The sequence below is a fragment of the Oncorhynchus mykiss genome, chromosome 1 (assembly GCF_057628025.1).
Source record: "Oncorhynchus mykiss isolate SJ-2025 chromosome 1, ASM5762802v1, whole genome shotgun sequence".
In the NCBI taxonomy this organism is placed as follows: Eukaryota; Metazoa; Chordata; class Actinopteri; order Salmoniformes; family Salmonidae; genus Oncorhynchus; species Oncorhynchus mykiss.
Window position 1 is genome coordinate 38,033,828 of NC_143022.1, and position 24,538 is coordinate 38,058,365.

At 44.0% G+C, this 24,538-nt stretch overlaps 1 protein-coding gene across 10 annotated transcripts in view; it reads left to right on the plus strand.

The window, feature by feature from the left end:
- rassf7a (Ras association domain family member 7a) overlaps window positions 1-24,538 on the plus strand; it is a 71,801-nt gene that overhangs the window by 39,503 nt on the left and 7,760 nt on the right. For 4 of the 10 annotated variants that reach the window (XM_036976953.2, XM_036976946.2, XM_036976920.2 and 1 more), the window contains one exon: window positions 24,005-24,211. In XM_036976953.2, the coding sequence (XP_036832848.2) occupies window positions 24,109-24,211 (103 nt within the window). In that variant the 5' untranslated portion in view covers window positions 24,005-24,108. Of the gene's footprint in view, window positions 1-16,156; window positions 16,248-24,004; window positions 24,212-24,538 lie in introns of all 10 variants that reach the window. The other 6 variants (XM_036976902.2, XM_036976908.2, XM_036976917.2 and 3 more) reach the window with 2 other exon arrangements.

Here is a 24,538-nt window from a genome sequence, read left to right on the forward strand (position 1 = left end):
CCTTTGCCTGTCTTGATGACAGCTTTGCACTCTCTTGGCATTCTCTCAATCAACAGTCTTGAAGGAGTTCCCACATATGCTGAGCACTTGTTGGCTGCTTTTCCTTCGCTCTGCAGTCCATCTCATCCCAAACCATCTCAATAGGGTAGAGTTCGGGTGATTGTGGAGACCAGGTCATCTGATGCAGCACTCCATCACTCTCCTTCTTGGTCAAATAGTCCTTACACAACCTGGAGGTGTGTTTTAGGTCATTGCCCTGTTGAAAAACAAATGATAGTCCCACTAAGCGCAAACCAGATGGGATGGCGCATCACTACAGAATGCTGTGGTAACCATACTGGTTAACTGTGCCTTGAATTTTAAATAAATCACTGACAGTGTCACCAGCAAAGCACTATCACACCTCCTCCTTAATGCTTCACGGTGAGAACCACACATTAACTCATTTAATCATAGCAGTCAAATGAGTTAAATCGACAGTCATTGATGGAAAATGATCTGGCGAGTTTAATAAGGGCAAATTATTTTCTCTCTTGCGACATATTAAAATGAGTTTATTATGTCATAGTTCGTATACAAATTTTGTTTCTAATATCATTACAGATTACCTCGATATTCCTTCTTAATTGACTCGATAACGTTATGGGAAAAGGTTTATTGTTTAAATGTGGCAACTCCTCTCTTGCTGTGGAAAACAAATGTTGAGCTAGTTTTCAGGCCTTTTGGGTGGGTTTTGAGTGGTCATTGGGCTGGAAAGGTTAAATAGACCTGGAAACCCTGGACAGATGTAATGGTGAGAATCTGTCAAGGATCACATAGAATTATGTGATTACAAACAGCAGTCGTTCCTGGTTTGGTGTTTTTCGTTATTGATTATTTGGACATATCAGGATTTGGTGAAGGCAGTGCTTAAAATGGTGCAGTGATTTTCGTTTGACGGGATTGAGGCTAACCACTAGGCTACCCTGGGGCGGCAGGGTAGCCTAGTGGTTAGAGAAGTTCAAACCCCCGAGCTGACAAGTTACAAATCTGTCGTTCTGCCCTGAACAGGCAGTTAACCCACTGTTCCTAGGCCGTCATTGAAAATAAGAATTTGTTCTTAACTGATTTGCCTAGTTAAATAAAGGTAAAATAAATTAAATAAAAATAAGCGGTTTCCACTAGATTCCACAGACACAAAGTCAAAATTGTCTAGATCTCCATCCTGCTCTGTTAACTGTGGACTGGTTGTACCACCATAGACACTTTAGCTTTGACATATTGAAAAGTGCCTGAGCTGTGTGTGTGGAAATTAACTTTGTAAATGTATCCCAGGCATACACAAAGAAAAGCTTAACCCCTCCCCCATGCCTCCCTCCTGGTTCACAGGGGGTAGAGATATCTTCCCCAGAATAAATCAATCTCAACAGCCTGGCCAGTGTCAACTATGGATCCCTGACTGTGTGTGTGTGTAAACCAAACTGCAGGTTTATCTCAGTGTGTGCACATGCGCATGTCTGTGTGTGTGTGTGTCTGTGTGTGTTAAGAGGGGTGAAAGTGAGGTTTCTGGGGCTGGGACAGAGCGAGGCAGATGTACAATCCTGTTCCATTAAAGTGTCTGGGATACGAAGAGTTAAACCATAAATCTACATCCTCCTCTCCATCCATTCACCCCGCCACTTGGAGAGCGATAATCGTTACTCATCCCCCAGTTTAATGAGAGAGAGAGATTTGTGGCTGACACCTCCGCACCACTCTATAAATCTGTCCTAATGAGTGGCCTTAGCCCTTCTTAGCCCTACATCCACCTATAGATCCCCACGGCATGACCCACACTCATGTCAATAATACCTTCATAGCATCCATAAACATCCACGTACTCGGCTCCCCTCTCACTAAACCCCTTCTGCCCCTAAACCCATACCTTACTCCCCCCGCGACCTTACCTCTGTCCTTTCACAATCCTGTTTCAAGTACAGACCTCACCTGAAGGTCCACTCACTCACTCACTCACTCACACCACACCACACCACACCACACCACACCACACCACACACACACACATTCCTGTGTTGTTTGCTCCTATCCCACTCTCCCATGGCCATTATTAGATGTGTGTGTTAGGTTTGCATATCCCTGAACTTAACCATGGGAGCCACATGTTAATCTATAACACCTGTTTATTACCTAATCTCTGTATTACTTTGATAAATGTTTCACTAGTGTTTAGGAGATTAAATGAAGGAGAAGAAATGGATCCGTAGGAAACTAAGACGTGTTTAGTGTCATGGGATTGAGCTTGCTGTTGGTTGACTACAGTATCCATTGCATGACCCCAGGTTAGGAACTTTGAAAAATACTTCCCTCGTGTTAGGGAGAAGAAATGGAACTAGGTCCTCATAGAAACTAAGCTGAGTTCAGTTGAATTCAGTTGAATTGAAACCCGTGTTGAGTTGCTGTTGGGCAAACCGGACCAAATCTGTAACAATCATAGACGTCTCTGTTTCATAAGTTTGGACATCAGAGTAGAGCACAGAGTTCAGTACAATACAGTAGTACAGTAAAGTATAGGTCAGTACAGTAGAGTACAGTACAGTAAATTATACTCTACTCTAGTGTGCTTTACTATACTGTACTAAACCGTACTCTACTCTACAGTACAGTACTGTATTGTACTGAACTTTTCTCTTTTATTTTCTTGTACTGTACTTTACTGTGGTGTCCAAACTTGGGAAACAGATGTCTGTGATTGGTTCAGATTTGGACTGACCTAATTTCAACTACTTTTCAACGTCCTTGGATGTCTAAAGTCGGTCGGTGCTCAGTGGATGGGAGGACTGGTTACAGTAAATGGAAAGTGAGGGGGTTCATGAGTAGGTGTCAGCAAGGTGACATTAACTGGAGAGAGAAGGGAGGGGTTGTCCAGACTGGTTTCATACAATTGCTTTGACCACAACATGATAGAAAGAGAAAGAAAACAGTTATGAGCTGACAGTGTGCCAGTGGAAGGGAGGACAGTAGCATGTGACCCAACTGTGGTTAGTGTCTGACTATTAAGAATTCCTATTGTAGCCAATTCAGTTCCGATTTGGTAACTGAACGGCACGTTTTAATCACTTAATAAATCATAAACCAAATCGCTATCAGCAAAAAACACTATAACATAATTGGTAGGTCTACCTTGACTTGTTACTTCTGTGAACTTTCATTATCCTCCCTCCTCATGAGAGAGAAATTAGAAAATATCTTAAAGAAAGACAAGACACTTGGTAATATTTCTTAAACTTACAGATGGTAAATAATTTCCGCAAAACTAAATATAAATGTTGATATTATTTGGCACGGTCTTTTGATGTATTTCTAGTATCTTTTAGGACTTTTTCTGGTAGATGTTGTCGAAGACCCCTTTTCTGTCTGTTCTACCAGAAATGAAAGCCTTTGCTTATTCTTAATATTTAGGATGGAAAATGGTTGAAAAATGTATATATTCCTTAATTTCACAAACATCTACTCTTATCTATCATTTGACACCAAATTGTCTATTCTCCTATGAACTTCACATGCTAGCGCTCATGGGGCTTTTTACACGGAAATGCCCTATTGTTAACATTGCATGGCCCCAGCCAGGTTGGGTGACTTGGGAGGGAACCTAACTGGGTGGAATGCAGAACAGAGCTCATCTGTTATAACATTCATCTAGCTGACAACTCCATGTTTTGGAGTCATATATTATTACCGTCTGTCCATCCCTGTTAAAGTATACACACCTGCATTAGTCTGGACTGGATCTCAAAAGTCTCTCCATTTGTTGTTTGGTTTTAGGCTATAGACAACTTTTAACTTCGTGTTTTGAATTTAACATTGTAACACTTTAAATGGGTATCATTTGGAACATTTTGGAGCATACTGCTGGAACATTAAATCCCCAAAAGGAAAAGAAAAAAATGATTTAATTATTGATGTTAGCAAACATGGGAAGAGCCTTAAATTACTAATGAGACCAGCCCATTGGTACTGGTGGCCGAGACAGACAGACAGACAGACAGACAGACAGACAGACAGACAGACAGACAGACAGACAGACAGACAGACAGACAGACAGACAGACAGACAGACAGACAGACAGACAGACAGACAGACAGACAGACAGAGAGACAGAGAGACAGAGAGAAAGAACAGGGCTTACAAATAGAGCTGTCATTAGTGCAATTTAAGGATACCATTTTTATCCTTAAGGTAGGAATAAAGAACTCTCTGTTCTTGATTTAAGTCCTAGATTTTGGGCACAAATCTAGCATCAACATGATATGATCTAGGCCAGCGATCATCAAATAGATTCAGCAGCGAGACAATTTTTTTCTTGAATGGATGTCACAGGACTGGAACATAATTACAAATCATTTGTAGACTGCAAATTGACATGTAAGCAGCCCAAACATATATAATATCTGACTAAAACATAATCATTTCAAACCTTGCTTACAGTGCCTTGCGAAAGTATTCGGCCCCCTTGAACTTTGCGACCTTTTGCCACATTTCAGGCTTCAAACATAAAGATATAAAACTGTATTTTTTTGTGAAGAATCAACAACAAGTGGGACACAATCATGAAGTGGAACGACATTTATTGGATATTTCAAACTTTTTTAACAAATCAAAAACTGAAAAATTGGGCGTGCAAAATTATTCAGCCCCCTTAAGTTAATACTTTGTAGCGCCACCTTTTGCTGCGATTACAGCTGTAAGTCGCTTGGGGTATGTCTCTATCAGTTTTGCACATCGAGAGACTGACATTTTTTCCCATTCCTCCTTGCAAAACAGCTCGAGCTCAGTGAGGTTGGATGGAGAGCATTTGTGAACAGCAGTTTTCAGTTCTTTCCACAGATTCTCGATTGGATTCAGGTCTGGACTTTGACTTGGCCATTCTAACACCTGGATATGTTTATTTTTGAACCATTCCATTGTAGATTTTGCTTTATGTTTTTGCTTTAATCTCCGTCCCAGTCTCAGGTCTTTTGCAGACTCCATCAGGTTTTCTTCCAGAATGGTCCTGTATTTGGCTCCATCCATCTTCCCATCAATTTTAACCATCTTCCCTGTCCCTGCTGAAGAAAAGCAGGCCCAAACCATGATGCTGCCACCACCATGTTTGACAGTGGGGATGGTGTGTTCAGCTGTGTTGCTTTTACGCCAAACATAACGTTTTGCATTGTTGCCAAAAAGTTCAATTTTGGTTTCATCTGACCAGAGCACCTTCTTCCACATGTTTGGTGTGTCTCCCAGGTGGCTTGTGGCAAACTTTAACCAACACTTTTTATGGATATCTTTAAGAAATGGCTTTCTTCTTGCCACTCTTCCATAAAGGCCAGATTTGTGCAATATACGACTGATTGTTGTCCTATGGACAGAGTCTCCCACCTCAGCTGTAGATCTCTGCAGTTCATCCAGAGTGATCATGGGCCTCTTGGCTGCATCTCTGATCAGTCTTCTCCTTGTATGAGCTGAAAGTTTAGAGGGACGGCCAGGTCTTGGTAGATTTGCAGTGGTCTGATACTCCTTCCATTTCAATATTATCGCTTGCACAGTGCTCCTTGGGATGTTTAAAGCTTGGGAAATCTTTTTGTATCCAAATCCGGCTTTAAACTTCTTCACAACAGTATCTCGGACCTGCCTGGTGTGTTCCTTGTTCTTCATGATGCTCTCTGCACTTTTACCGGACCTCTGAGACTATCAAAGTGCAGGTGCATTTATACGGAGACTTGATTACACACAGGTGGATTGTATTTATCATCATTAGTCATTTAGGTCAACATTGGATCATTCAGAGATCCTCACTGAACTTCTGGAGAGAGTTTGCTGCACTGAAAGTAAAAGGGGCTGAATAATTTTGCACGCCCAATTTTTCAGTTTTTGATTTGTTAAAAAAGTTTGAAATATCCAATAAATGTCGTTCCACTTCATGATTGTGTCCCACTTGTTGTTGATTCTTCACAAAAAAAAAATACAGTTTTATATCTTTATGTTTGAAGCCTGAAATGTGGCAAAAGGTCGCAAAGTTCAAGGGGGCCGAATACTTTCGCAAGGCACTGTACATTTGTATATGATCACATATATTATGCGTGGGAATCACTTGGACCTGATTTGCGGGTGTTTTTACAGTCTTTTATGTCAAGAATAGTTTTTGCTCAGAAAACTTTGGGGGCCAGTTGGGAAACTCTGATAGACTAATTTCCTTCTCATCTCTGTCTGACATTCTTTCTCTACTCTCTTATTCCTTTTTTCAGTTATTCAAATTCAGCCACTTCAGAATGTGTTTTATCGCTTGTGTGTGTGTGTGTGTGTGTGTGATCTCCCTTCCAGGCCTGCGGTTGTGCTGAGTCAGGTAGAGAGTGTATAATTACACATATAGGTGCCCATCAGCAGTCTATGGCTGTAGCCTAGTAGCCTTGCTAACAATAAGGCCTCCTGTACTCTGTAGACCCCAATAGCCACACCAGTCACTCCTCACTTTCTCCGTTTCTCATATCAGTGGAGGGGCTGTATAGGGCTGAGGCACGATAAGTAGCATTCTATTTTTCATCTTCATTTATTTACAAAAACATTGCCTGCTGTATACTTTACAGTAGTGAATACAGTGTTTATCCAGTTAGGTCAGTTGTGGATGAGGTAGGTCTGAGGAAATATGAGTAAGCCTCTATTGTTGTCTTTATTAGCCACTAAAACTGGGCCTGCTACATAGTTCAGCTCTTCCCAAACTTGATTTCCTGCTGATGTCTGTCAAACTCCCACCTAAAACAGAGTTTTACCGCCCCACCAATTAAACAGAAGCAGATGGGTCGTTCCACCTCAAAAAGCACAAGAAAGTGGATTTCGACACCCACCATCTCAGATTGTTCTGAAATCGTTTTTTTTTTTGTAGTTAGTAGCAGATACGGTTAGCATTATAGAAATATAATTTGATCACTGAGAAATTAAGATACTTGATCTCACCCAAATTGGACATTTTAATTTATAGTATTTAGATAATATTCAATAAATATAGCACCAACATCTGGATTGGACCAAACTTCTTCCTGCCATTGAATAAGACATGAGGAATCCAAAAGAAATGGTCAAAAGACACAACGGACCCCCCCACACCCCATGCCAATCCCACCCCAACAACCACTATACAGTATCAGCTCTCTATGTTTTACAAGTATTACAAGCTGTAGCTTGGAGTATTACTTCTCCATACTATGTCATGTATTCCCTGTGATGTTTTTTTCCGTTGTTCAGAGAAATTTATAATTGAAGTCACTTACATGATTTACCATAAAGTAGCATCACTATATGCTGCTGTTCATGCTATACTGCCACACAGTTTTATCAATTTTTCTGGTCTCTTGTGTTTATTAAATAGATCACACCATTCCCTTTGCAACTTTGTGCAGAACACCAATAGATTTGGCTCATTATGAAAATAAATTGTGTTGTCATCGTCATATTTCAAGCTAGTCCTCCATGAAACAAATTCAGTTTGTCCTAATAGCAACCTAATGCTTAAACCCAACTAGCATTGAATAGTCCAATAAGTGGCCGATCTATGAGAAGGCTACCCTATGCAATTCTCATATGAACACTTTTCCTAAAAGCCCCAAACTTTGATGGAGAAATGAGCTAAGGACTAAAAAGTAGTTACAATCCGAATAAAATTATTAATTGCATGGCAGTCTTATGTTTTTCAATAAAATTATTTTTAAAAAGCTCCTTGTATTGTGATTAGTGATATTTACCATTAAACACAACGCAACCCAATACTGTTACAATAGCAAAACACTATACAGTGTGTGTTTGGGTTTTTTACCATTAAACACAACACAACCCAATACTGTTACAATAGCAAAACACTATACAGTGTGTGTTTGGGGGTTTGACCATTAAACACAACACAACCCAATACCGTTACAATAGCAAAACACTATACAGTGTGTGTTTGGGGGTTTGACCATTAAACACAACACAACCCAATACCGTTACAATAGCAAAACACTATACAGTGTGTGTTTGGGTTTTTTACCATTAAACACAACACAACCCAATACCGTTACAATAGCAAAACACTATACAGTGTGTGTTTGGGGGTTTGACCATTAAACACAACACAACCCAATACCGTTACAATAGCAAAACACTATACAGTGTGTGTTTGGGGGTTTGACCATTAAACACAACACAACCCAATACCGTTACAATAGCAAAACACTATACAGTGTGTGTTTGGGTTTTTTACCATTAAACACAACACAACCCAATACCGTTACAATAGCAAAACACTATACAGTGTGTGTTTGGGGGTTTTACCATTAAACACAACACAACCCAATACCGTTACAATAGCAAAACACTATACAGTGTGTGTTTGGGGGTTTGACCATTTGAAGACCCTTAAAGACCATAACATTGAAAACATTAGAACTGCTGTAGCCTAATTGTTTGGTTGTTCACCAGGAATAGTCTAGCAGTGACTAACCCAGGCCTTTTTTGAAGGGAATAAACCGCACACAAAGGATCCGTTTCCTGGACACAAATCAAATTGTATTAGTCACATGTGCCGAATACAACAGGTGTGAACAACAGTGAAATATTTACTTACGAGCCTCTAACCAACAATGCAGTTTAAAATAATAATAATAATACGGATAAGAATAAGAAATAAAAGTAACAAGTAATTAAAGAGCAGCAGTAAAATAACAATAGTGAGACTATACATAGGGGGGTACCGGTACAGAGTCAATGTGTGGGGGCACCGGTTATCTGAGGTAATATGTACATGTAGGTAGAGTTATTAAATTAACTATGCATAGATGATAATAACAGAGAGTAGCAGCGGTGTAAAGGGGGGGGGGGGGGGGGGGGGGTAGTGTGGGTAGTGATTTGATTAGATGTTATGGCTTGGGGGTAGAAGCTGTTTAGCAGCCTCTTGGACCGAGACTTGGCTCTCCGGTGCCACTTGCCATAGGGCAGCAGAGGGAAAAGTCTATGACTAGGGTGGCTGGAGTCTTTGACAATTTTTAGGGCCTTCCTCTGACACTGCCTGGTATAGAGGTCCTGGATGGCAGGAAGCTTGGCCCCAGTGATGTACTAGGCCATTCGCACTACCCTCTGTAGTGCTTTGCGGTTGGAGGCCGAGCTGTTGCCATACCAGGCAGTGATGCAACCAGTCAGGATGCTCTCGATGGATCTTTTGATCCAAATCAAATGTATTTATATAGTCCTTCTTACACCAGCTGATATCTCAAAGTGCTGTACAGAAACCCAGCCTAAAACCCCAAACAGCAAGCAATGCAGGTGTAGAAGCACTGTGGCTAGGAAAAACTCCCTAGAAAGGCCAAAACCTAGGAAGAAACCTAGTAAGGAACCAGGCTATGAGGGGTGGCCAGTCCTCTTCTGGCTGTGCCGGGTGGAGAGTATAACAGAACATGGCCAAGATGTTCAAATGTTCATAAATGACCAGCATGGTAAAATAATAATAATCACAGGGGGTGCAACAGGTCAGCACATCAGGAGTAAATGTCAGTTGGCTTTTCATAGCCGATCTGAGGACCCATTTCAAATATTTTCAGTCTCCTGAGGGGGAATAGGTTTAGTCGTGCCCTCTTCACGACTGTCATGGTGTGCTTGGTCCATGTTAGTTTGTTGATGTGGACAGCAAGGAACTTGAAGCTCTCATCCTGCTCCACTGCAGCCCCGTTGATGAGAATGAGGGCGTGCTCGGCCCTCTTTTTCCTGTAGTCCACAATCATCTCCTTTGTCTTAATCACGTTGAGGGAGAGGTTATTGTCCTTGCACAACACGGCCAGGTCTCTGACCTCCTCCCTATAGGCGGTCTCATCATCATCGGTGATCAGACCTACCATTGTTGTGTCATCAGCAAACTTAATGATGGTGTTGGAGTCATGCCTGGCCGTGCAGTCATGGGTGATTAGGGAGTACAGGAGGGGACTGAGCACACACCACTGAGGGGCCCCTGGGTTGAGGATCAGCGTGGCGGATATGTTGTTACCTACCCTTACCACCTGGAATGGCCAGTCAGGAAGTCCAAGATCCAATTTCAGAGGGAGGTACTTAGTCCCAGGGTCCTTAGCTTATTGATGAGCTTTGAGGGCACGCTGAGCTGTAGTAAATTAATAGTATTCTCACATAGGTGTTCCTTTTGTCCGGGTGGGAAAGGACAGTGTGGAGTGCAATAGCGATTGCATCATCTGTGAATCTGTTGGGGTGGTATGCAAATTGAAGTGGGATAATGGTGTTGATATGAGCCAGGACCAGCATTTCAAAGCACTTCATGGTTGCAGACGTAAGTGCTATGGGTCGGTAGACATTTAGGCAGGCTTAAAACATGTTGGTATTACAGACTCAGACAGGGAGAGGTTGAAAATGTCAGTGAAGACACTTGCCAGTTGGTCAGCGCATGCTCGCAGTACACGTCCTGGTAATCCGTCTGGCCCTGTGGCCTTGTGAATGTTGACCTGTTTAAAGGTCTCACATCGACTGCGGAGAGCGTGATCACACGGTCGTAAGGAACTCCTGGTGCCCTCATGCATGTTTCAGTGTTATTTGCCCCGACGCGAGCATAGAAGTAGTTTAGTTCATCTGGTAGGCTCGTGTCACTGGGCAGCTCTCGCCTGTGCTTCCCTTTGTAGTCTGTAATGGTTTGCAAGCCCTGCCACATCCGACGAGTGTCAGAGCCGGTGTAGTACAATTCGATCTTAGTCCTGTATTGACGCTTTGCCTGTTTGATGGTTTGTCGGAGGGCATAGCGGGATTTCTTATAAGCTTCCGGGTTACAGTCCCGCTCCTTGAAAGCAGCAGCTCTAGCCTTTCGCTCAGTGCGGATGTTGCCTGTAATCCATGGCTTCTGGTTGGGGTATGTACGTACGGTCACCGTGGGGACGACATCATCGATGCACTTATTGATGAAGCCCATGACTGATGTGGTGTACTCCTCAATGCCATTGGGGGAATCCTGGAACATATTCCAGTCTGTGCTAACAAAACAGTCCTGTAGCTTAGCATCTGCTTCATCTGACCACTTTTTTATTGATCTAGTCACTGGTGCTTCCTACTTAAATTTTTGCTTTTAAGCAGGAGTCAGGAGGATAGAATTATGGTCAGATTTGCCAAATGGAGGGCGAAGAGAGCATTGTATGCATCTCTGTATGTGGGGACAAGGTGGTCCAGAGTTTTTTTTCCCCCCCCTCTGGTTGCACATTTAACATGCTGGTGGGAAATTAGGTAAAACAGATTTAAGTTTCCCTGCATTAAAGTCACCAGCCAGTAGAAGCGACGCCTCTGGATGACCGTTTTCCTGTTTGTTTATGGCTGTATACAGCTCATTGCGTGCAGTCTTAGTGCCAACATCGGTTTGTGGTGGCAAATAGACAGCTACGAAGAATATAGATGTAAACTCTCTAGGTAGATAGTGTGGTCTTCCTTTTATCATGAGATACTCTACCTCAGATGAGCAAAACATTGAGACTTCCTTAGATATCGTGCACCAGCTGTTGTTTACAAAAATACATAGTCCGCCTCCCCTTGTCTTACCAGACGCCGCTGTTCTATCCTGCCGATACATCGTATAACCAGCCAGCTGTTTGTTGATAGTTTTGCCGTTCAGCCACAACCCTTTGAAGCATAACATATTATAATTTTGAATGTCCCGTTGGTAGTTTAATCTTCCGCCTAGGTCAATGATTTATTCTCAAAAGATTGCACGTTTGCTAGCAGAATGGAAGGAAGTGGGGGTTTATTTGATCGCCTACGAATTCTCAGAAGGCAGCCCACCCTCTGGCCCCTTTTGCTCTGCCTCCTCTTCACGCAAATCACGGGGATCTGGGCCTGTTCCCGAGAAAGCAATATATTGTTCGCGTCGGGCTCATCAGACTCGTTAAAGGAAAACAATTATTCTGCCAGTCCGTGGTGAGTGATCGCAGTCCTGAGGTCATAAGAGACGGTAGCGGCAACATTATGTACAAAGTAAATAAAAAAATACGTTACAAACAATGTAAAGATATGAACAAAAACACAATCGGTTGGGGACACATAAAACGGAATCTAGTGGCCACCTGCTACTTTATCAGTACTGTTTGGTAAATAATGCAAGTGACAGAGATATTTCTCTGAACAGGGGAATAAAACATTACTAGATTCACAGGAAATACATAGAAATACATATTACATAGTATGGAGAAGTGATATGTAACGACTGAAAAGGAATCAGCTGTGACCCACCAGTTGTCCCTGACCCACCATTTGGAAAACACTGGTCTAGTGAACATAGAGGGGTAAACTGTTGAGTTAGTTAAATCAGCCAAAAACAGTGAATTTAGTCAGGCCAGTGAGTGGATGAGGTAGGGGTGAGTCATTAGTGTGAGCAAAACCTATATTCTTCTCTTGGTATGATTAAACCACACCATAACCTCTGATTGGGCATGACTATATAAACCGTTTTGCCCAGATGTGTGCTTTTTCTGTGGTTTAGAGTAGGAACCTGTCATCAAGTCACTGTCCCACTGACTGACTCTGACTGGTGATGACGGGAAGTCAACTCCTTTGTCAGTATTGCCATGCTTGGTAGCTAGTTGATGATCTTTGGGATTTCACCCAGACTGTGGTTTTCACATTGTGCTGTTCGGCTGCAGGACTGACACTCTGAATGTCTTGTGTGTCTGTCTCTGTCGGTCTGTCCGTTAGCCTTATTGTTGTTGGTGTTTATACTGTATGTTGCTACTGTTGGTTTATATGTATCCAACTGGGTGGTTACTCTGCATCTTTTAAACTGAGTGAGATGTTGCTCAACAATGCCTGGCTGGCATATGCCTTGTCATTTCACAGAGCCGTAGAGACACAGGTGTCCACATTATTAACTTACCACTAAAACGCTGTTGACAGGCTTTGAGAACACAGATTTATTATAAAGAATTTTTTTATTATTGCAGCAAATAAACCCACAAACCTGGAGGACATAAGGCTTCAGCAAGCCAATCAGTATAATGAGTTGATATTGATGTCTGTAGCAGTGAAGTGTTCTTCTATATGAGTGGCTGAAACCACTTATTACCACAGTTTATGATGCCTCCTGCTAAGTCATTAGCATCTGAATAGTGCTACCACAGACAGACAGAGGGGATATTTTCAAAGAGGTTCTGCCGATCAGTCACATGTGCTTGGGATTTGTTCAGAGAAATATTTGCCAAATGAATGTGCTGTGAAATGCATTATTCATGAGTTGTTTGTGCGATCCATTCGCTGGAAAACCAGGCAACTGCTCAGTCTAATTAGCAAGCTGTGTCCAACCTGGACTCAGGGGTAGATGTAACATATTAAATGTAAATCCGGGACATGCCAATTAGTATATGATACATTTGGTATGGTGTGTATTCATTTTGGATGTCTGTCATCCATTTGGTATGATATGTTACGTATTACAATTTATATGATATGTCACGAATTGCGACTCGTACAATACAGTGCCTTGCGAAAGTATTCGGCCCCCTTGAACTTTGCGACCTTTTGCCACATTTCAGGCTTCAAACATAAAGATATAAAACTGTATTTTTTTGTGAAGAATCAACAACAAGTGGGACACAATCATGAAGTGGAACGACATTTATTGGATATTTCAAACTTTTTTAACAAATCAAAAACTGAAAAATTGGGCGTGCAAAATTATTCAGCCCCTTTACTTTCAGTGCAGCAAACTCTCCAGAAGTTCAGTGAGGATCTCTGAATGATCCAATGTTGACCTAAATGACTAATGATGATAAATACAATCCACCTGTGTGTAATCAAGTCTCCGTATAAATGCACTTGCACTGTGATAGTCTCAGAGGTCCATTAAAAGCGCAGAGAGCATCATGAAGAACAAGGAACACACCAGGCAGGTCCGAGATACTGTTGTGAAGAAGTTTAAAGCCGGATTTGGATACAAAAAGATTTCCCAAGCTTTAAACATCCCAAGGAGCACTGTGCAAGCGATAATATTGAAATGGAAGGAGTATCAGACCACCGCAAATCTACCAAGACCTGGCCGTCCCTCTAAACTTTCAGCTCATACAAGGAGAAGACTGATCAGAGATGCAGCCAAGAGGCCCATGATCACTCTGGATGAACTGCAGAGATCTACAGCTGAGGTGGGAGACTCTGTCCATAGGACAACAATCAGTCAAATCTGCACAAATCTGGCCTTTATGGAAGAGTGGCAAGAAGAAAGCCATTTCTTAAAGATATCCATAAAAAGTGTCATTTAAAGTTTGCCACAAGCCACCTGGGAGACACACCAAACATGTGGAAGAAGGTGCTCTGGTCAGATGAAACCAAAATTGAACTTTTTGGCAACAATGCAAAACGTTATGTTTGGTGTAAAAGCAACACATCTCATCACACTGAACACACCATCCCCACTGTCAAACATGGTGGTGGCAGCATCATGGTTTGGGCCTGCTTTTTTCAGCAGGGACAGGGAAGATGGTTAAAATTGATGGGAAGATGGATGGAGCCAAATACAGGACCATTCTGGAAGAAAACCTGATGGAGTCTGCAAAAGACCTGAGACTGGGACGGAGATTTGTCTTCCAACAAGACAATGATCCAAAACATAAAGCAAAATCTACAATGGAATGGTTCAAAAATAAACATATCCAGGTGTTAGAATGGCCAAGTCAAAGTCCAGACCTGAATCCAATCGAGAATCTGTGGAAAGAACTGAAAACTGCTGTTCACAAATGCTCTCCATCCAACCTCACTGAGCTCGAGCTGTTTTGCAAGGAGGAATGGGAAAAAATGTCAGTCTCTCGATGTGCAAAACTGATAGAGACATACCCCAAGCGACTTACAGCTGTAATCGCAGCAAAAGGTGGCGCTACAAAGTATTAACTTAAGGGGGCTGAATAATTTTGCACGCCCAATTTTTCAGTTTTTGATTTGTTAAAAAAGTTTGAAATATCCAATAAATGTCGTTCCACTTCATGATTGTGTCCCACTTGTTGTTGATTCTTCACAAAAAAATACAGTTTTATATCTTTATGTTTGAAGCCTGAAATGTGGCAAAAGGTCGCAAAGTTCAAGGGGGCCGAATACTTTCGCAAGGCACTGTATGTTACAAATGTGCAAAACATATGATATGTTACCAATTCCAAGTTGTTGTGAATAACTTTAGCTAGGTGGCTAACGCCAATGTTAGCTAGGTGGGTAACATTAGCTAGACTAGGGGTTAGGATTAGGGTTAGGGTTAAAGTTAAGTTTAGGATTTGGTTACAGGGTTACGGTTAAGGTGAGGGGAATGGTTAGCTAACATGCTAATTAGTTGCAAAGTAGCTAAAAAGTAGTAAGTAGTTGCAAAATTGCTAATTACCCAAAATTATAAAGTTGTCCGTGATGAGATTTGAATACGTAACCTTTGGGTTGCTAGACGTTTGCGTTATACCACCCATCAACCTGACCGACTAAGCAACTTACTTTAGTTATTTACTCAAGTAACCTTCTGTCTTGTGTAACCATACCAAACGTAACATACAGTATCATGCTAATTTGAGTGTCCCGAATGTACTTTTACTATGTTACGTCTAGTCTATGAGACCAGGCTGTCTAGAGAGGCCAGAGCAGCCTGGCCACCTCTGTGTAAGAGAATAAACGTGATACACACAGCTATACAGACTGTGAATCAGGAGAAAAATCCTGCCTCTACCTCCACACACAGGGACCTTTCATGCTTTTTTTGCTTTGCTAAGACCTCCTAATAAACTAAACCTTTCGTTGAGGTTTTGTTGTTGTTTTAACCTCTTTATTACATTGTCACAGACCGTAAAGGTTCATCCGCTCGAGTCTGAGGTGTGGTCCTGTTTGAAAAGTTCTCCAGGAATTAAAGTCCTTTTTAGGCCAGCATGTGGAGGCTTGAGTTCACAGATCTTATTTCCTCCAGGGCCTGTGACCACTCCCTGTTCTCTACTGCAGTCAGTCAGTCAGTCAGTCAGTCAGTGAGTGCAGCTCTGTAGGAGGACAAAGCTACTGCTAATCACTTCTGCATGTGAACACATTTGCTTAGACATGGCCTACTGCAGCAGGCAGTTTTGTGTGCTTTTTATGTCTGTGTTTAGAGTGTCAGAATGTGACAGCATCTTGTCTTTCTCCTCCTCAGACATCCAAGGAAGTTAGAAACTGCTAGGCTGCTTGCTCTGGACTGTTGCAACAAAAAAAAGGTATAAGAAGACTGCACACTCAGATCTACGGTACGCTCCCATGTGATTCATTGAAACAACATTTTGTAATGTTTCTCGACTCTTGAGTCTTTTATTGGTTTTGCTGAGCCTGTGCCTTGACCTTTAGCACCTGCTCCAAATCACTGGACGTGTGTGTCACCTTTTCTTCTATGCATGCTCTGTAGTGGAGACATCCGGTTATGTTGTCAGAACCCTGCTGGATGCAGATGACGATGATTTGACCTAATTGGCTGTTTTATTAGTCTTATCTGTCTCACTTGTGGAGCTGCTCTGAACGATGGAGGGACAGAAGAAGAATAGAGGGAATGAATGTTGGAGGACAAAAAAGTTTAATCAACAGTTTTATTATAGCGTTATCGCTGTCCCACCTGGGGCAGAATGGTCATAAAACAGACGGCCTGACAAGACGGACAGAACCAACAAAGCCGGGAATGAGTGTCAAGCCGAACAAACAAAGTGAGCGTGAGGACGACATAAATATGTGGAACCCATTGTGACAGACTATGTTGTTGTACATTACCGATAGGAGCAGCAATCAGTGTCTCTGGGGTGCAAAGCAAGAGGAACCCAGAGGAATATATTGTGACCATTGTAACAATGAGTCTCTCCCAAGTGCAGATGGGACCAGGGTGGTTGGTGCCAGCTGTTTACTGTCTCTGTCTCTGCCCGGAGGTGAGAGTGGCACAGCAGGCAGAGCCGTGCCCGTCGCTAGGGCACTGCCCACTGTCCAGACCGCCAGAATGACACTCATTATCACACTGTTTACTTCAGGGAGCTGGGGTTGATACTTACACTGGTACTGGCTGTTGATGTGTCAAGGACTGTGTGTGTGTTTGCCTGTGAGTGAGGATATTAGGGAGAACAGAGAATTGGATTTTAATGTTTGTGTTTCATAGAGAAAGAGAACGCATTTGAAACTCTGTGTGTGTGCGTGCGTCATCTTTGAGGGTGTGTGTGCTGTACACTGGCCTTTGTTCCTCATTGTTCTACTCTCTTCCATGTGACTACTCAGTGACAAGGGATACTCTCTCTCTCTCTCTCTCTCTCAGTGATTGTACAATAATAGTTTTGGGCCTTGGTGTCAACAGTGCATCCTCTCTGAGGGGCGGGGATAGATTTGAATTAGCATGTAGCACAGTTAGTGTGGGCACACATCCACCCATACCGCTCCTTGCTTTTCACTGCCTAAGGGGAAGGCGTTGGATCGGATTCATATCCTAAAGCACATGCAGAATGTTTTCCCATATCCTTTATTATAAGGTGTGTCTGACGTACAGCAAGTAGGTGTGTCTTTGTGAATGTGTGTGTGCCCCTCTATGAACAGCTGTGGAGTACCTATGGAGGCCTCTTCATGCTCTGCTTGTCTTGGGTCCTGTGCTGTATACAGCCAACACTGTAACTCATACAGATACAAACAGTCTTTTACACACAGACGGAAAGATATATGCTGCCTGTGTGTCGGTGTGGGCTTTGATGCTGGTCACTTGAGGAAAACCTGTACAGAGTCTTTTGTGCTCTGTCGAATGTAGATGTGTGTTCCTGTCCCCCTGAGAGCTGACCCTAGTAGCTTGGCTGACATTAAACTATGCAAATGTCACCAAAGAATGACCATCACCTCTACTGTACGGTGGAAACCTAGAATTGGTTGGCATGGACCACTGTGTGCTTGCTTGTGTGAATCTGTGTGCGTTTGCGTCAGCAGTCACGCTACCAGCAAAAAGATTGTAATCAGATTATAGATACTTTTGAAACACTGCGTACTTGTGTGAATCTGTGTGCGTTTGCGTGAGCTGTGTGTGCTGTGTGTGCTGTGTGTGCTGTGTGTGCATGTGTGTGTTAATCTTTGTTTGTGTGTGTTTAGAGTGATCTATCAAGCGAGTTAGTAGCCACAGGAATGTGTCTATGGTAACCATGGTTAGAGGTTATCAGGACAAGGAGCTCTCTCTTCTGAGGAGCAACACCTCATTATTCAGCCTATTCAATCCTAGAACAAGCTGTGGCAAGAGTCTTAGCCTTCAGAGCACCAGACTGTGTGTCAGTGTTTGTTTCTTCCACTGGAATAATGATGAGTGTGTAGCAAGCAGCCATGTTGGAGGCTTCATGATGATGATGATGAGAGGCATGAAAAGAGAAGGGAAGTGAGAGAAGGGAAGGGCACATGTCTGTAATCACTGTTCTGTCTCTCTGGGTGGATCTGGACTGAACTAGGAGATAATGAGCATGAGCAGAGCAGCATTGAGCAACTCAGGGTGGGTTGAGGGGATGGGGTCGGGGCGGGGGATATTTCTGGGCTGCTTTTTTGTCTGTTCTCTGAGACTTTTGGGTGTGGAGGGCCTGGGTGGATATTTGTTTTTTTGAAAACCTGGAAAGTGGTGGTGGATGTGTTTCTGAACATGTGTCAGTGGTCTGTGTGGATCCTCCACAACCACATAGATTAGTGTTAGTCAGGCCTTGAAATGCCGCTGTAAGGATGTGGTGAAGTCGACCTGAAGACAGTTGGGGTTGGAGAAGCTGTCAGAGGCTGCTGGACGTCTCGTTGACATACTTACATTATCCCAGGATAGATGTGCACCATTTATTTATTTTTCTCCAGAAAGGTAGGGGTCATGAATAATGACGAGTGAGCAAGTTACAGAGGGTCATATCCCCTGTTTTTTGGTAATTTCGAGAGAGTAGCATCTCTTGGGGGTATGAACTCACTCATCATTATTCACAATTCATTCAGGATTATCCATAATCATGGTAGCATCCACATTAATGTAGTAGTGTTAAGAAACATATTCTATTCTAATATACAATAAAAGTGACTCCAAAATGAGCGTAACGTAACAGACCGGGAGTCAGAAAGCAGGTGCAGAAGGTGAAGTGAATAATGGACTGATGACATGAGAAGAGTACTGAATGTGGGAGAAAACAATAACACCTAAGGACTGATGACAACTGAGGGCTAAATAAAAGGTGAGTAATCAGGGTAGTGATGAAGTTCAGGTGTACCTAATGATGGGACACAACATTGGGAGTCCAGGAGGGATCTGACGGCATAGGCAGGGCTTCCCTCAACATTCAGGGGAGGTGGAGGAGTGTCGTGGGGGACAGCATCAGCCAGGGGACCAGGAACCATCGGCCTGAGGAGGGAAACATGAAAATAAGGTCAGATCCGGTAGTTAGTGGGGAGCTGTAATCGGTATGTTAACTCAATGACCCTCCGGAGGACATTGAAATGCCCCACAAACTCAGCTTCCGACAGGGCAAGCGGAGCGGGAGGTTCCTGGTGCAGAGTCAGACGCGATCACCAGGATGGAACACGGGAGCCTCACTACGGTGGTGGTCCGCCTGGTCCTTCTGTCGGTTGACGGCACATTGGAGCCTCTCATGGGAGGCGTTCCAAACCTCATCTGCACGCCGGAACCACTCATCCACCGCATGGGCTTCAATCTGGCTCGGTGTCCACGGGGCCAGGGCCGGCTGGTACCCCAGGACGCACTGGTAGGGAGACAGCTCGGTGGAGGAGTGACAAAGTGAGTTCTGAGGCCCACTCCCCCTGCCGGTCCAGGCAGTGACTCCTAAGGAACCTCCCCAGGTCCTGGTTGGTCCTCTCCACCTGTCCATGGGACAGAGGCCAGTATCCGAATGTGAGACTGACCATGACCCCCAGCTTCTCCGTGAAGGCTCTCCCACAGTGAGAGTGAGTGGTGCTGTGATGTGCGTTATTGTGCTGGATCCCAATGGTCGCATATCCGTGGCTTGGGACAGGAAAAGGAGAGGAGAGCGGGTATGAGGTTAAGTTCAGGGAGGAGGCGAGGGCCTGGTCGATGATGTTCCCAGCGGCACCGGAGTCCACTAGAGCTGTAGAGAGAACACTTGAGGCACAGGTGTGCGTATATGATGGGTTGCCAGGACTGGTGGTTAGTAAACCTAGAGACGTCGAGCGCTGGAGAGGTGGAGCAGGAGTAGACGTGACAATGACACAATACATTATTAACCATTCATTTATATTGAGCACAAAATGATCTGAAACACAACCAGAAAGAAGTGCAAATGCATCCAACAAGTTTGTAGATTCACAAGCTTGATGTTATCATAGCATGCTAGAAATATGGGAATATCCCTTCCACTGGTCTCCTGCTACTGTCCTCCCTTCCACTGGTCACCTGCTACTGTCCTCCCTTCCACTGGTCACCTGCTACTGTCCTCCCTTCCACTGGTCACCTGCTACTGTCCTCCCTTCCACTGGTCACCTGCTACTGTCCTCCCTTCCACTGGTCACCTGCTACTGTCCTCCCTTCCACTGGTCACCTGCTACTGTCCTCCCTTCCACTGGTCACCTGCTACTGTCCTCCCTTCCACTGGTCACCTGCTACTGTCCTCCCTTCCACTGGTCTCCTGCTACTGTCATCCCTTCCACTGGTCACCTGCTACTGTCCTCCCTTCCACTGGTCACCTGCTACTGTCCTCCCTTCCACTGGTCACCTGCTACTGTCCTCCCTTCCACTGGTCACATGCTACTGTCCTCCCTTCCACTGGTCACCTGCTACTGTCCTCCCTTCCACTGGTCACCTGCTACTGTCCTCCCTTCCACTGGTCACCTGCTACTGTCCTCCCTTCCACTGGTCACCTGCTACTGTCCTCCCTTCCACTGGTCTCCTGCTACTGTCATCCCTTCCACTGGTCACCTGCTACTGTCCTCCCTTCCACTGGTCTCCTGCTACTGTCCTCCCTTCCACTGGTCACCTGCTACTGTCCTCCCTTCCACTGGTCTCCTGCTACTGTCATCCCTTCCACTGACATGTTGTTATGTTGAGCCCATAATGTTTTTTTTCTTTCTCTTTCTGTTGTCTAGTGGTCAAGGCAAGACTGTGACAACAGTCTTGACAGCCCCTCCCTCTCCCCCTTTCTCTCTCTCCTCTCTCAATATTGTGTCACTTCTCCCAGCTCTTACTGACACCTCCCATGACACCTACTCTTTTTTTCTATTCAATGTATCAAGCACCGACTGACAGTGGACATCCTTGGATGTTGAAAGTAATTGAAATTTGGTCAGTCCGCCCTGGCCAGACAAAATCTGAACCAATTACAGACGTCTGTGTTTCACAAGTTTGGACAGCATATCACATTAGAGTACAGTGGAGGAAAAAAAATGTAGCTAATTCCTGGAAAATGGTTCAAAAACACATATGCCTTATTTCTCTCAGCTTCCATTTGACACCAAATTGTATGTTCTCCTATAAACTTCACATGATAGTGCTCATGGGGCTTTTTACATGGTAATGCCCCATAGATACCAGCGTTGTTCCTGTGACAAACAAACAGTGAGAATAGCCAGGCAGTAATGTGGTTGGTTTATTTCCTGTTGCTGTGCTTGATCACATTTCACTGTCTAGGAGGTGTGTTTTTGTTGTAGGACAGCTTGTCATGGCACACTCTACTCCTAAGCTGTCACAGGGTGTCATAGGCAGCGTGGGAACCTGTCACACCCCCAACATACTAGGGCTCGTTTGGATAATAAGACTTGGTCAGGTGAGGTGCTATATGAGATTGAACTAATGTATAGGGGTCAGGGGACAGATACCTCTGTTAATCCAAAGCGTTACCCTCTTCTTATCTAATATGTCCTCACCTTATCTCACCACCTGATGTTACAACCATCTGAAAACACTAGATAAATTAAAGGAAATCTTTGGAGGCCTATATCAACTTTTACACTTGCTTCCATCTATCGTCCAGTTCGGCAGATTCAATACAAGTGACAAGGAAAGGAAGCCATTTTGTAGAGTTCAGGTGTCGTGTTTGTTCCAGTTTCCTACCTGAGTGTGTTGAGCGGTGTCTCTCTCAGGCCATTGTGATGGGTTGGTGTCGGATGCCATGTTTGATTTACTGGGTTACTGAGTATATTTTTAGAGTCCTAGTCTTCTCACAGACAAAGGAGAGTTTGTTCCAGCGTCTCTCTCTCTCCCTCTCTCTCACACAGGCCTGTAAGGTAGCATTCCACTGCTCTCGGCCTGACCGATACCAGAGGAAGGAAAGAGGGCTGTTATTGAAGGAGATAAGCAATGCGATAGAGATTGATGACTCATTTTATCTCATCTCGATTAGAGTGAACACACTTTGGTCTGTGTGTGAGTTTTTTATGTGCACATAGTTATTGCAGCACAGTGAAAAAAATATTTTGGCCAGTCGTGACAATTCCACCATAGTGCTAGAATGCTCTTTTGGTGAGGTTGATACGCAGATGAACCCTTCCTCCCTCCCTGACTTGCATTCTAAATGAAAACAAGCCTGTGTGAGTAACCGGAAGATAGATAAAAATGTGGCAATGTTGAGTTTTGACTCCTTTGTGTGGTGGTGTTGTGAATAGTTCTGTGTCCTGTTGCCAAATGAGCTCCCCTGATGATACCCAGCTCGTCCAGTGTTTGGCCTGTAAATACCACATCATAAATACCACATCATGAGTAATGTTGGGGGTAGTTTGGTCACAGGGAGGGGAGCTAGTAATGGTATATAAACCGTAATAATGACGTTGGTTAAGAAAGCTGGAATTCTTGTGCTCGTCAGATGAAGTCAGTGCATTCCTGCTGGGCAGCTCCCGTATAGGTGGCGCCTGGACCACAGTCAACATTCAAAATGGGGAGGAGATAATCGAGGATTTGGGTTAAAACACCTCAGCGAGAGGAGGGGGAGGAGCTAGGCTAGGGGGAGGAGCTCGAACACTAGCTGTGCTGTGTGCCAGTTACACAGCAAGTGGGTCATATGATCTATTACTCATGTTGACAGAACCTTTCTAAGGATCACGCTGCCATATTGGTGTCTTTGGCCTTACTGAGTTATCATGTGCCAAATGAGACACTTTTATAGGCCTAGCCTACTACTACTGTCATATAAATAAAAAATAAGGTCTCTGTGTGTGCTTTATTGACTTTGAGTCAGGCTACGCATGTTATTGCCTTGTTATTAGTGGAGAGCAGATCAAGCATAGTCATAAATCGGCACACAGGGAAGTGGTAAGTGCTGTTCCTGTTCGTCACTGTGAAATACACTCAGGCTTAAGGTAAATCTCATCCTGTGTTAGGCTGCACTGCTCTTCCCAGAGACAGTCTCTGAAGTTCCAGGTCTGCCAGGTCTGTCAGGTCTGCCAGGTCAGCTCCTGGTGGGAGGCATCAAAGTGGAACACACACACACACACACACACAGTGGCTACAGTGCATTCTGCCTGTCCACTCCCTTTGGCAATAAGCTGTCTTAACGTCTTTGAAGGAGGGAAGTGGAGAATTTAATTGGGTTACATATCTGTGTTGACGCTCTCGGGTCCGTGAGGTACCATCGGAGCTCTAACTAACCAACAGGAAACTTCAGGAACGCAATACTCGGCTCTGATCAGCTCCCCAGGAGCAGTGGGCTGGAAATATAAACCTCATTCACTGCTGGTAGACTCAGTCACACATACAGGGCCTGACGTCAAAACGGCTCTGTTACGTATAGAGCCTGCAGGAGAGATGCTAAACCCATAGCCTCAATAATCAACAGATGGAGAAGGAAATGGGCCACTTGTATGTGACACAGATGCCTACAGGGTGTGTTAAAGTTAGCAACAATATTATGCTGCTGTGTCTTGAGGGATGACTCCCCCCCCCCCCCCCCCCCTTTGGCTAGATAACGTTGTGGAAGTTCGACATGTTCCGTGTATCATGTATAATATTTTGTTTTGGTTCGGTTGGTTGGTTGGTTGTGAGGGTGTTGTTTAATCTTATCCATGTTTCTCTTCCTTGCAGAGAGGAGTCAGTAGTACCATGCAATGCTGAACTGAGCCAATCCGAGCCAAGCCAAGCGGATCTGAACGGAAGTCCTTGTCACATCTCATAGCGTGGTGTCTCAGATGGAGCTGAAGGTGTGGGTGGATGGAGTGGTGCGCGTGGTCTGTGGCCTATCAGAGGAGACTTCCTGCCAGGATGTGGTCATCGCACTGGCTCAGGCCATTGGTCAGTGTCTTAGTCTCTCTTCCTCTCTAGGGTGCAAGTTCTGTCCCTCGACATCCTTAAGGCCCCTACCCCATAGTCCCTTAACTAGATCTGAAAAGATTGGATAGGATTCAGCAATATGGTGAAAATCCCACTGATCATAGGGCAAGGTGGAACTCCTGTATTACCATATGTCTTCCACCTATCCCATCCTTTCTGACCTCAAAGAAGTGCCAAGGGGGAAAGGGGCTAGGGGTTGACTTGGTATGGAGCAAGCTTCTGTCACCACACCCTCAGGCTGTACTGAAGCCGCATACTGCAGTGCCAAAAACTAAACTCCATATTTAG